General features: G+C 44.6%; 1 protein-coding gene across 3 annotated transcripts in view; it reads left to right on the top strand.

Moving 5' to 3' along the window:
• MICU1 (mitochondrial calcium uptake 1) overlaps positions 1-5,408 on the top strand; it is a 188,988-nt gene extending 183,580 nt beyond the window's left edge. For all 3 annotated transcript variants that reach the window (XM_081267168.1, XM_081267166.1, XM_081267167.1), the window contains 2 exons: positions 2,935-3,024; positions 4,270-5,408. In XM_081267168.1, the coding sequence (XP_081123294.1) occupies positions 2,935-3,024; positions 4,270-4,427 (248 nt within the window). In that variant the 3' untranslated portion in view covers positions 4,428-5,408. The remainder of the gene's footprint in view (positions 1-2,934; positions 3,025-4,269) is intronic.
• The last annotated feature ends 7,561 nt before the right edge of the window (positions 5,409-12,969 follow it).

The following is a 12,969-nucleotide window of genomic DNA, read 5'->3' as shown; positions in this document are numbered from 1 at the left end:
GATGGAACATAATCTGTAGCTCTTCTGTGAACACAGGTCATTGGTGATGTGGCTGCAGCCGCCAGAGGTCCCTGTTCTACAACCTCTTAATACCAGTTTAATGAATTTTTCACTACAAACTGTCAAGCACCTTTACTGATATCCTTGAATATTATTTAATAGCTTATTTACAGGGAGGCTCTCCATGTCTATGGGAAAGAGTCTTGCAATGTCGAGACAGTCACCCTCAGGCACTCTGTCCTGAGAGAGGTGAAGAAGTGAGTGAGTAGGAGAAAAGGAAGATAGTCATTGGTTATAGCTATTAAACCCGTGAGACTGATCCAGATATGGTGGCACACACCTATAATCCCAGTATTGACTCAGGAAGCTGAGGCAGGAGGATCACAAGTTCAAGGCCCACCTAGGCATTAGTGAGACCTTGTCTCAAAAAAACGCTGGGGATGTAGTTCAGTGAAAGTGTCCATGGGTTAAAACTCCAGTACCACCAAAGGAAAAAAAGTGTGAGATGTGACATGCAGAAAGAGAAATGGTTAACAAAAAGCACAGATCCCCTCCTCAGGGCACGCTTCTGTGGCAGTGGAGGGGGATTCAGTAGGTGATCACAGTTTGAAATCACTGAGCAGTCTTCTGAGGTGAACTGAGTTTCCTTAATAAATTTTTCTACTGAGAAGTGTAATGACCAGCTGTCACCATTTTAATTCTTTTAAAAATTGCTAGTCTCTTCTCTGGGCAGTGTAGTTAGCAAGAATCAGTTCTTCCTGAGCCAAATCAAGTATCTAAAATTGCAGAGCAAAATTTCTAACCCTTAGAACTCTGTGGTCTTGTTGATTCCCCAGGATGCATCTCATGAAAATCCACCACAGTCTCTTCCACCTAAGTCTTTTAGTTCCAGGGCTATTGATTCCTCCCTTACTTTAACTTGCATCTTCAGAGAAATGGAGAACCCAAAGCTACAGAAAGAGGAAACAAGCTCCTCCTGTCCTCCTGAACAGCCTAGTCTCCTTTTCTCTACCATTTACCAATTCAAGATTCAGCTCTTTCTGGGCACCTCCACCAAACCCTATGAAAACACCAGTAAACTATTCTCTCACCTCAGAAGTTATCTTGTGGCATCCCTTATTTGAATATAAGAAAATGAAGTCTTAAGAGATCAAATGACTCCACCAGGGTCATATAGCAAGGTGACAATGGAACCAAGCCTTGCTCCTTCCCACTGCTGTGCTGACCCTGGGGGCACTGTGGTGAATGCATGGAGGTGATGAATGTGACGTGAGAAATAAAAGGCAACACAGGCTGGTAACGGGAACTAAATTATAGGAAGGAAATAAGCAAAGAAGGCACACTGAGCTTGTTTAAATTCATATTGCTTCTGGATTAATCTAATCTGATGCTTATAGAGAACACTTCATTGCTGGTTGATTCATAAATAGAAATCAATTCTTTTCTTTCCAGCATGTATTACTTCACTTAAGAGTATGTCTAGGGGCTGGGGATGTGGCTCAAGCGGTAGCACGCTCGCCTGGCATGCATGCGGCCCAGGTTCGATCCTCAGCACCACATACCAACAAAGATGTTGTGTCCGCCAAGAACTAAAAAATAAATATTAAAAATTCTCTCTCTCTCTCTCTCTCTCTCTCTCTCTCTCCTCTCTCACTCTCTCTTTAAAAAAAAAAAAGAGTATGTCTAGGGGGCTGAGGTTGTAGCTCAGTGATAGAGCACTTGCCTGGCACATTGAGGCACTGGGTTCAATACTTGGCACCACATAAAAAATGTATAAATTTTGTGTTCATCTACAACTAAAAAAAAATATTTTTTAAGAATATGTCTGTAAGGCTAGGGGTGCAGCTCAGTAGTGGAGAGATTGCCTGGCATGTGCGAAGCCCTGGGTTCCATCCCCAGCACTGCAGGAAGGGGAAAAAGCCAAGGAGTGGGTCTGTAAGCAAGAGCATAATTTGTAGGTATAGATAGACCAAGTTTGAGGATAACTGAGAGAGAAGACTGGAAACTTCCTTGTCCTTCCAGGCTTGTGTTTCATGAGAACCCCATTCTTACGTGATTGCTAGTATTTAACAGTAAATGTCCAAGCAAGAAAAAATAGAAAGCTAAAAGAGATTTTCTACCCAAGCCAAAAAGAAAAAAAAAAAGTGTGTTTGTGTATATTTTTTTAAGCTGAATACTGATTCAGTGAGACAGGGCCACTGCTTCTCCCAAGGGGCACTGTTGGAAGACGACAGTGACTGATGCAGAACCAGTAGGGAAGAGGGATCTAGCAGGGCAAGGAGCTCACTCTGCTGTCTGTCAGTAACCGAAGCGTGAAGCTTTCTCGTGCTCACACAGCAGATCAGCCTCCTTGTTCTCGCCTCCCCTTCCTCTTGCTTCCTGGTTATTTACTTGACTTTTTGCTGTCATGTTTTTTCCAGTAGGAAGGAAATGCAAGGAGACTAATACAATATCAGGTGTGGCTTTGAGAAACTCTTCTGATGATAATTTATTAGAAAAGTTGCCATGGCTTGCTTTAGGCTGTTAGAATCCCATCTTTAAATATTATGTGAATTTTCACTTTTTTAAAGTTATTGTTTAAAGTGATGTATTTAATAGCATTTTAAAATGCAAGTCAGTGGCATTAATCATATTCACAGTGTCATGCAACTGTCACCACTATTTCCAAAACATTTCCATCATCCCAAACAAAATCTATGCCCATTTAAGCACAGTTTAACCCTCCAAGCTCCTTGGCCCCTGGTAATCTACTTTCTGTCTCTATGAATTTAATAATATTTCACCTGAGGTGAAAAGGAAAGGGAGTTATAGGTTAAAAGCTAAATTTTCATTTCCTTAAATATGACTTAAACACAGTCAAAAATTTTTGAGCAGTTTGAGAAAGCAAAATGGAAGGCCCTCTGCTGTGCTGATTTTGCATCTTTCCTCTTTCAGTGACCATGCAACAAGTGGCCAGGACAGTGGCTAAAGTGGAACTCTCAGACCATGTGTGTGATGTGGTGTTTGCACTTTTTGACTGTGATGGTGAGTGGGACCCACTGGGGTCAGGAGCAGTGAGCCTCATGCCCTTCTGGACGTTGTGAATCCATCCCTCTTCCATAGCTCATCCCTCAGTGTCGTCAGATGAAAAATTATAATCCCTGGCCCTGGTATGTGCTTTCCATTTCTTCCTATAATTCCAGTTTGCCTGCAGGCTTTAATTTATGACCATAAGGATCTTAAACAGGGAGCACATTTTCAAAATTGCTTGAATCTTTTCCTGGATTGCACTCCTAATAAATGTAATTTTCTTAAAAAAAAAAAAAATGCAGCCAAGCACAGCGACATAATCCTGTAATCCCAACTACTTGGGTTTGTGAAGGATTGCAAGTTCAAGGCCAGCCTCAGCCTTAGCAAGACCCTATCTCAAAATAAAAAATAAAATGGGCAGGGGATGTAGTTCAATGGTAGAGGACACCCTGTACTCCCACCCCTACACACACACACACACACACACATACAAATGAAAACAAAAATATTAGACCCAACTTGCTGTATAGTGGATGAGGAGCACTCCAGTATTTCAACTCCAGAAAGAAGATGGAGTATGGTGTATGTCGGGTCCTGTGCCAGGTGTTGAGAATAAAGACAAACAGAGGAAGAATATCTAGGCCTGCTGTGGGTAGTGCAAACACAGATCAGTAAAGGTTTCCTGGAATTGTCCCCTGAGTGAAATCACAAAGGATGAGCAGGAATTGGCCAGGTAAAGGAGAGTGAGATTCGGAAGCTTTCCAGGTGGGGAATTAGCCTAAGCAAAGACAGAGGCAAGAATAAAGACCCTGGGGACCTGTCTCCTGCCTTCCTCTTGAGTTTACTTGCCATCCCCGACCTCTGTCAGCAATACCTTACTACTATGGTTCTCCAGCAGCCACACTGCTTCCTCTGTGCCCCTTAGTCCTGTCTACTTCATGAGAGCATTTGCCACACTGTTGACATTTATTTGTCTCTTCTACAACTTGGGAGTATTTCAAGGGGACAAAGCACAAAGCTTATTACCTGGCATATACTATATTCTCATTTGGAATTTGTCACACTACATTGACCTGTCACTGAATTGTAGTAGGAAACATCAAGGAAGGAGCAAACGAGTTCATCCTAAGCCATGAGAACTGAATTTGGCTGTGAGACACACTGGGCTTTGGAACCACGTGGTGTGCGAACAGTGGAATTTTCTCAGTGGCTTTGTTCCAAGGCCTCCACTTATACTGTTGTATTTGCTTCTTCCTCTAGGTAATGGTGAGCTGAGCAATAAGGAATTTGTTTCCATCATGAAGCAGCGACTGATGAGAGGCCTGGAGAAGCCCAAGGACATGGGCTTCACCCGCCTTATGCAGGCCATGTGGAAATGTGCACAGGAAACTGCCTGGGACTTTGCTTTGCCCAAGTAGTAACCCAGAACTACAAGAGGGGCCACCTTCTGCACCCAAGCAACCTAGGCCCCTGAAGCCAAGCCTCAACATAGCCCTTTGTGCTGCTGCTTCTGGGAGTAGTGCTCCCTTCCTCCTGCAAGTTACCTCAGGATGCGGCCAACTTCCTCTCCTCACCCTCCCCTGTCCCAGTGTTCCGCTAGGCTCTGAGTATTCCCAGTGATTATTCCTGTCCATTCTCAAAAACATGAACAAGTCTTAAAAGCTCAGACTTTGGCTTCTCCAGCAGCATCTATCCAAGCACCCTACAGATTAAGAATGCAGGGAATCATCCACACACCTGCCAGCCCTGGGAAGCATCCAGCTCTTAATCATTTTTGTTGTGGGTTTATATTAACAAGAACATTCCCAGTTCTTCCTCCTGTTGGTACTTTTAAGATGCAAGTTAGGGGCTGGGGTCATAGCTCAGTGGGAGACCACTTGCCTAGCATGTGTGAGGCACTGAGTTCATTTCTTAGCATAAAGACAAATAAAGATCCATCAACAACTAAAAAAAAAAATTGGCGGGGGGTGGGGGGGACGCAAGTTAGGAAAATCTCTGGGAGGCAAAAGGAAGTTTGTGATGAATGCTTATGAAGATGACCTGGGCATCCTGAGCTGGTGGGTAGCCTGGGCCAAAGGAAGGATATGTATCAGACACTGTGTGATACTGAGACCTGTCCAGGAAGTCCATGTGCTCAGTGGCAGCACAGAAGGATTCAGAATTTAAAGTAATTGCTTCATGACACTCTCCACTCCTCCTTTTCCTCTCAGGATCCCTACGATGCCTCTACTGTGACTCTGTGCTTCATCAACAGCAGTGATTGAGTTCTGTTCCCTGCAAGTGCCATCTCCTCTCCAGAATGGGCCTCCAAAACCAGGGCCTGCTGCAGAGCCTGTCTGCCCTGTGTCTTTAACACTCATAAAATATCACCTTAATTATAACAGTTTGCAATAATCATCCCCAATGTCTGCTGTCTCCTTTATTTTAGGATCTTCTGGGCCCTTTTTCTTTTACATTTCCACTGGGTTTCACTAGTAACAGACCTGCTTTCTTCCTACCAGAGTCTGATTTAAGGCAACTTGAGGCACAGATGAAAAATGAGGATGTTTGGAGTTTGTGATAACACTGTCCCAGCCAGTTTGGCTACTTTTCATTTTAAGCCACAGCCTTTGATTATTCATCCTCCATGATAAAAAACTAAGAGAGGCTGTGGAACATGTGAGGAGTCATCTGATATGGTGGACCTACATTTTAAGATCCATAGCAACCAGTGTTGTGTGATGAACCCAACTCTGCCACTCCGTGTGGTGTTGAGCAGATCATCTCCCATCTGTTCCCTCATCTGTTAAAGGATAGGTAGGTTAAGCTAAATGTGTTGTAAGGTTCCTTCCCAGTCTGAAAGCCTCTGCTCCAGAATTCTCGCAGCCCCCCAGTCGTGCTTCCTGCGTGGCCGATCCAATAGAATCACCACACCGGAAGCCGCGTGCTCTGGCTCTGAGTGCAGGTAGGAGTGCCCACCAGCCAGGGCAGAGCAGAGGCTTCCATCTGTACCTATGACTCCACAAGGAATTCTCAGGCCCAGGACTTCGCCCAAAACAATTTAGCAGCCTCATTTCTAACATCCTTTCTGGGAGATTAGATTCTTTCTCCAAGGAGCCTGCTGCTGTCCTACCTCATCTGTCTTCCGCCCTCTCCTCTCATGGGCTGTCCCTGGTGTCCACATGTAAGCCTTGCCTTGCTCATTGCCCTGGGCCTGAGGCATCAGTGAAATATGAGCATTTCTTAAAATGACCCCAGAATCTTGAAATTACTCTCCCCCATCCTCCCTCCTCCAGCCTGAAGCTGTCCCATTTACAGCTTCCATGGGACACTCATTCCCCACAAAGAAAAGATCTGTTGCTTGGTCTGAGTGCTCTGAAGCTTAAAGCCAGAGCCTGGCAGGTAAAGTAAGGATCCCACCTGCAACATCTTAAAACCCAGGATCAAGGGCACCTATTCGGTCATGCAATTCCAGCTGAATCCTTCAGCTCCTAAGATAGCCTGAGGAAGAGATGTGGTATCCAGGAAGAGGTGACAACCACACAGAGGTTAAATGTGCAGAAGATCTAGGTGTGGTGGTCCACACCTGTAATCCCAGCAATTTAGGAAACTGACACAAGGAGGATCTCAAGTTTAAGACCAGCCTCAGCAACTTAAGACCGTATCTCAAAAAAATAAGAAAGGCTGGGGATGTAGCTCACTGATAAAATGCCCCTAGGTTCAATCCCCAGAACCAAAACTAAACAACAAAAAAAAAAAAAAAAAAAAAAAAACTAAAAACAGGGGAGAAGTACAAGCTAAGTACCCAGAAGTCAGAGTCCTCCATGGCGGGCCATGGGCGGGCGAGGTAGCATGTGGCAGGCTAGGGAGCATTTGACGACACGTAAAGCTGATTTTATGCTGCTTATTCAAATTGTTTCTTAGACTTACTTAAAATAACCTTCTCCCCTCCTTCAAGACTTAGCTCAAACTGTCCCCTCCTTAAGAAGCCCTCCTTGGTTCTAGGTCATTTTTGTGAGATTGTCACCCACAAAGTTCAGACCAAAATAACTCTTAGATAAATGACATTAGCAGTGCCTCAAACGCCTCTCCTCTCCCCAACAGCCATCCTCGACTTGGGCTGAAGCTACTGTTCACTTCTCTATAAGACACAACTCAGTCCAGTTCTCTCTGGAAGGCTTCTGGGAAGGAAGCAACTCAGCGAGGACCCAGGCTGCTGGGTTTCCTCAACCTTGGGCTCAGTATCCACCAAGACCAGGAGGGAGAAACATGCAGTTTGTTACTAAAGAAAGGGAATCCTAAGAATGTGTAAGGATTATCTTAATGGCTTTTGGTGCCCTGCCTGGTTTTAGCTCTGGTTGGAGAATAGGTTCTGGAATTGTTTTGGACGCTTATGAAAAAGGAGAGATCCAGCCAGTACCTAGAGTTCCAGACAAGGAAGATTGCTGGGAGCCCTAAGCCAGGTCCCAGGGCTGCAGCACTCCTGCTAGCCTTAGGGCAGCCCATGCCTGTGGGGGGGTCTGTGTGCCCCAGCAACTCAAAAGGGAAGGAAGCAGAGTGGCTTAGTTTGTAGGCTTCAAGTGCCATCTGCTGGCAAGAAGGTTCAGTGCAGGGCTTCACTGGGCTACAGGGAAGGGAGGCTTGGGGGTTTGGGTTTGGGTTTGGGTTTTGTGGTACTGGAGATTGAACCAAGGACCACCCCACCACTTGGCTATGTCCGCAGCCTTTTCTTATTTTTATTTGATAAAAGACCTCCCTAAGTTGTCCAGGCCAGCTTTGAACTTGCTATTCTCCTGCTTTAGCTTCCCCAGTAGCTGGGATTACAGGCATGTGCCATCACGGCTAGCTAGTAATTTGCACGCTCAGTGAATTATTTTCATCATCTTCAATGTGAGGTTTAGGTTTGGCTTGTGGTTGTTTTAATAGGTAAACGTTCACATGGCTCCAAAATGACACTTCCATTAAAAAGGTTCATACGTTGAAATCTCCTTCCCATAGCTTCAGGTATTCCATTTAGAGGACGATGCAGTGGATATAGAAGAAAAACCAACACAAACTCACTTTCTCCTACTATACGTTCACAAAAAAAGAAAACTTCTGTGGCCTCAAAAGACGTGGGAATTTCTCCCCACCAGCAATGGAAGCCATCAGTTCTGCAAAAGAGACCAACTGGGTATCCTCTAATTCAGTTCAACACTGTCTACCTGGAGATAGGGTCAGATCCCAGAGGTTGAGGGCTCAGCAAGACAGTCCTCTATCTATCTTTCAAATGCCAATTACCTGTGTTTTTATGACCCATCCTGGAAAAGAGAAATGCTAGTCTCTGTGGCTTGCAGTCAGGAGGGAGTTGAGGCAGGCACCATGGGGGAGACTTGGGGGAATATCACACCATTACAACATAGTGCTTTCCCCTGCCCCCAGTACTGGGGACTGAACCCAGGGATGTTCTGCTGAGTCATGTCCCTAGTTCTTTTATATTTTTATTTTTTTTATTTTTGAGACAGGTCTTGCTAAGTTGACTGGCCTCAAACTTGCCATCCTCCTGCCTCAGCCTCCAGGGTTGATGAATTACAAATAGGTGCCACCACATCCAGTTTGTTTTGTTTTTTATGAGACATTCTGTGTCAGTTTCTGTTCTTCTAGTCGCACCACCAGGAACCACTATTGCCTGAGAGAAAGTAGAACACCCAGTCCATGCAGGGCCCAGGTTTACACCCCATTTCCACAGTTTACATGTGCATCACCCCCCTTCCTCCACCATCTCTAGTCGATACCATTGTTTAATATAAGGGTGTCGAGGGAAAGATTCTGGAGCCTGCAGTTTCTAGAAGAGGACTTAGTGGTGGGTCACATTTAGAGGCAGCAGTGGGCACCGAGGAGCAGCAAGCCTGAGAGCAAAGGACATGAAGTGGGGTACATTCCTCTGCCTTGGCAATTCTTCCTGAAGCTGCAGGAAGGAGTATATCTCTCTGGCTAGCCCAGGGAAGGCCTGCATAAAAGTTTTATGGGAGAAAAACCTGCCTCTGCCTTTCACTTATTCTATTGATTTTACAAGTGTTGAGCCCTGTGAGGTACCAGGTCCTTGCTGAGGCCCTCCCCCTTGTTTTAGCTGGACATTAGGGGTGTAACAGACTCGAAAGCGAAGGACACAGACTGCACAGGGCAGTGAAGGTGGTGTCCATGGCGGGTCCCAGCTTAAATGCTATAGGAACTGAAAGCAGGACTTGTTTCTGGAGAAGGCCCTTATTTTTTTGTTGTTGTTGTTTTTCTTGAACCCAGGGGCACTTAACCACTGAGCCACATCCCCAGTCATTTGATATTTTATTTAGAGACAGGGTCTTGCTAAATTGCTTAGGTCCTCAAAAAAAGTTATTGAGGCTGGCTTTGAACTCCTGATCCTCCTGCCTCAGCTTCTCAAGCTACTGGGATTACAGGCTTGCACACCTGGTTGGAGAAGGCCCTTTCACACCTTGGCTTAGATGTCAGTCAGCTCCTGGCAGAAAACCTTCGGGTCCCCCACACACAACTAACAACTCCCACTTCTAGCCACCTGGAGTTTACAAACAATCCCATCATTGTACTTACCACACTGTCCTGTTATTTCTTTTTCCTCTGTTATTCTTTTAATACCTGTCTCCCTTTTAGGCCAAGCTGCAGGTCTATAAACTGCCAGATTCTGTCCCTATTTGTGGTGTATCTCTGAGTTCCTAAAGTTCTGCATAGGACCTGGCTTCCAGTGTAGACATATGATACTATTAAATTAATCCTCTCTCACACAGAGGATTTAAGCTGAGCCCTAGAGAATGAGTTGGATTTGAACAGATGGAAAAGATAATTAAGGAGGACAGGCAGACAGATAGGGAGGAGGTGAGATGCATCTTGGTAGAGTTGGGGAAGATACTGTTGGGGAGAGAAGCATTTTACCATGAGATTGTATCCTCAGAGGACGGAAATCTGAAGGCTGAAGGTCACCTACCACAAGGATGGATTCAGGCCTGGGGGCAAAATGAGGGCATGCTGAATTCTCTGTAAGATTCACTTTTCCAGTGAATTCTAGATATCAGTGAAGGCAGCAATTGAGGACTTTGGTCTCTCTTGCTCAGCTTCCTTCTCCCATAGATGCTATGATCCCAGCTGATCAGGAAGAAGTTGCCAGATTTTCCCCTTAGATCAAAGTCATGATATCTTGATTTCAATAACCATTAGAAGAAAGTACGATTTCAGGTCACCTTCACACACCAGTTTCAGTTTTAAACAAAATCTACAGAACAAGCCAGACATGGTGGTGCACCCCTGAAATCCAAACCATTCAGGAGGCTGAGGTGGTCACCCACCCCGAAAGTTTGAGGTCAGCCTGGGCAACTTAGCAAGACCCTGTCTCAAAAATTTTAAAAATGGCTAGGGTTAGTGTAGTGGTAGAGCATCCCTGGGTTGCCAGGGGGATAAAAAAAAATCTACATATAAGGACCAGAAACACTTAAGCCCAGCAGCAGAGGAAGCAGAATGGAAAATAAAGCACAACTGCTCTCAGCCACAGCACACTCAGCCGCGCCTCCAGGCCCTTGCTGATCCAGATCCTTGACAACTAAGCTCAAGAACTGACTGCAGATTTGAAATTTAAATAAAACTTTCCTGCTTGATATGCTTTGCAGGAAAAGAGGGTAGGGCTCACCAGCCAGAAGCTGGGTAATCACAATCCAGTTCCTTAACACACTGAAATTACAGATTTTTATTCCACTTGAGTACCCTCTTCACAGACTGAAGTACTTTGTGATCAACAGAAGTGGGTCTCATGGCACTCAGGAAAGGGAAGAGGGGACCTCATGATACTCAACAGGAAAGGGAAGACAGACATTATAATCTTAGGTCAACAAACCTCAGAGAGGCTGTTTGAAAGGGGCCCCAGTATTTACCCATTAACACATTAGGGACCTATCAATTTATAGAGATATTAGCTTTCTGTCTGTATTATTGGGCTGTCTTTTAAAGAAGAAGTTGATTTCTTTATCATCAGGAATCATAAGGGCTTGCAGTCTTGAAATGTTTGCTTCACGTGGCTTTTGAGATAACTCATGTTCTTACCCCATAAGTCACTTCTTCACATTCTCCTGTCCCGTGTGTCCTGTTCTAGACCTCTAAACACTGGGGTATTACAAGGCTCAGAATCAGATTCAACTTTTCCCTATCCTGATTCACTTTCTTGGTGCATCTGGTCCTATAGCTTTAAATTATATTTTTAGCTTCACAACTCACCGCCCCCCCCCACATACACACACACACTTCTTGTGGTACTGGGAATCACAACCAGGGCCTCAGCATGCTAGGCAAGGGCTTTACAACTGGGCTACACCTTAGCCCCTGATTTTTTGTTCCCCCACCCCCATCCCCAGTGTTGGGGATGGAACCCAGGGTCTTACACTTGCACTCAACCACAGAGCTACATTCTCAGCCCTCCAACTTTTCCCCTATACATATGTATAATTTGGGGAGGGGGGAATTGAACCCGGGGATGTTTAACCACTCAGCCACATCCCTAGCCCTTTTTTTAAAAAATATTTTTTAGTTGTTGATGGACCTTTATTTACTTTTATGTGGTGCTGAGAGTCGAACCCAGTGCGTCACACATGCTAAGCAAGCACTCTACCACTGAACCACAACCCCAGCCCAATAATTTATTTATTTTTGGTGTGTGTGTGTGTGTGTGTGTGTGTGTGTGTGTGTGGTGCTGGGGATTGAACACAGAGCCTTGTGCATGCAAGGCAAACACTCTACCAAGAGCTATATCCTCAGCCCCCTTTTTTTTAATGAGGTTTTTTGTTGTTTATTTTTATGTGGTGCCAGGGATCAAACCCAGTGCCTCACACATGCTAGGAAAGTGCTCTACCGCTAAGCCACACCCCCCCCCCCACCAGCCCTTTTTATTTTTTAATTTTTTGAGACAGGGTCTCACTAGATTGCTTGCAGTCTTGCTAAGTTGCTGAGGCTGGCTTCAAACCTGTGATCTTCATGCTTCAGCCTACCAAACCACTGGGATTACAGGCATGGCCCACCATGCCTAGATTACTTCTAATCTACATGTCCACTTGGTTCCAAAAGGCATCACAAATTTAACATGCCCTAAGTCAAATATACACTATTCTTCCTAACAAAGTTAATACTTTTGTAGTCTTCCCTATTTTCCAGTTTTAGTACATGGAAATTCTGTTCTTCCAGTTCCTGAAACCAAAAATGCTAGAATCATTCTTGAGTCCTCTCTGTCTCTCACATCCCCCAACTATTGAATCAGGAAAAATAATTCTGTGTCTTCAAAATTTGATGACTTCTCACCACCTCCACCATCACACTTCTCCAAGTTCTCCAATTCTTATCTGTATTATAACAGTAGCCTCCTAACTCTCATCTGGCTTATTGTAGTAGCCTCTTGCCAAATCCTATGTGAAAGGCCCAATAATATAAGGACTAAGAAATGACCAATGGATTTGACAATATGGAGACCACTGGTAACCTTGACAAGATTGCTTTCACTGGAGTGCTAACCTGGAAAGAACTGGATCCTAATAGATCTGGATTGCACTCTACAGTGGACTCCTTTATACTCCCTCTCTTTCTTGACCCTGGAATAAGTCACCATGAAAATTCCCATTTCCAAGCTTTTGTATTTGCCTGTTCCTTCTGTCTTGGCCCACCTTCCTCCAGATAGTCACATCTACGTCTCTCCCCTGGATTCAGGTACCTGTGAAAAAGAGCTTCTGGGAGAGTTCTTTTATCAAGCTATTTAAAATAAGATCCCTTACCCTCTATTTTCCTTCTTAGTGTTTGTCACTATCTGAATATATCTATTTACTAGATGTCTCCCCATTCCCTACACATTCTAGAATGTAAGCTCCATGGGGGCAGGGCCTTTGTTTAGTTCACTATTGTATCCCCATCACATAAACGTGCCTGGCAAATTGTGGATACTCAGTAAATATTTATTCGTCT

This window comes from Spermophilus citellus (assembly GCF_964194105.1).
Source record: "Spermophilus citellus genome assembly, chromosome: 15".
In the NCBI taxonomy this organism is placed as follows: Eukaryota; Metazoa; Chordata; class Mammalia; order Rodentia; family Sciuridae; genus Spermophilus; species Spermophilus citellus.
This window is presented reverse-complemented; position numbering and strand designations above follow the sequence as displayed.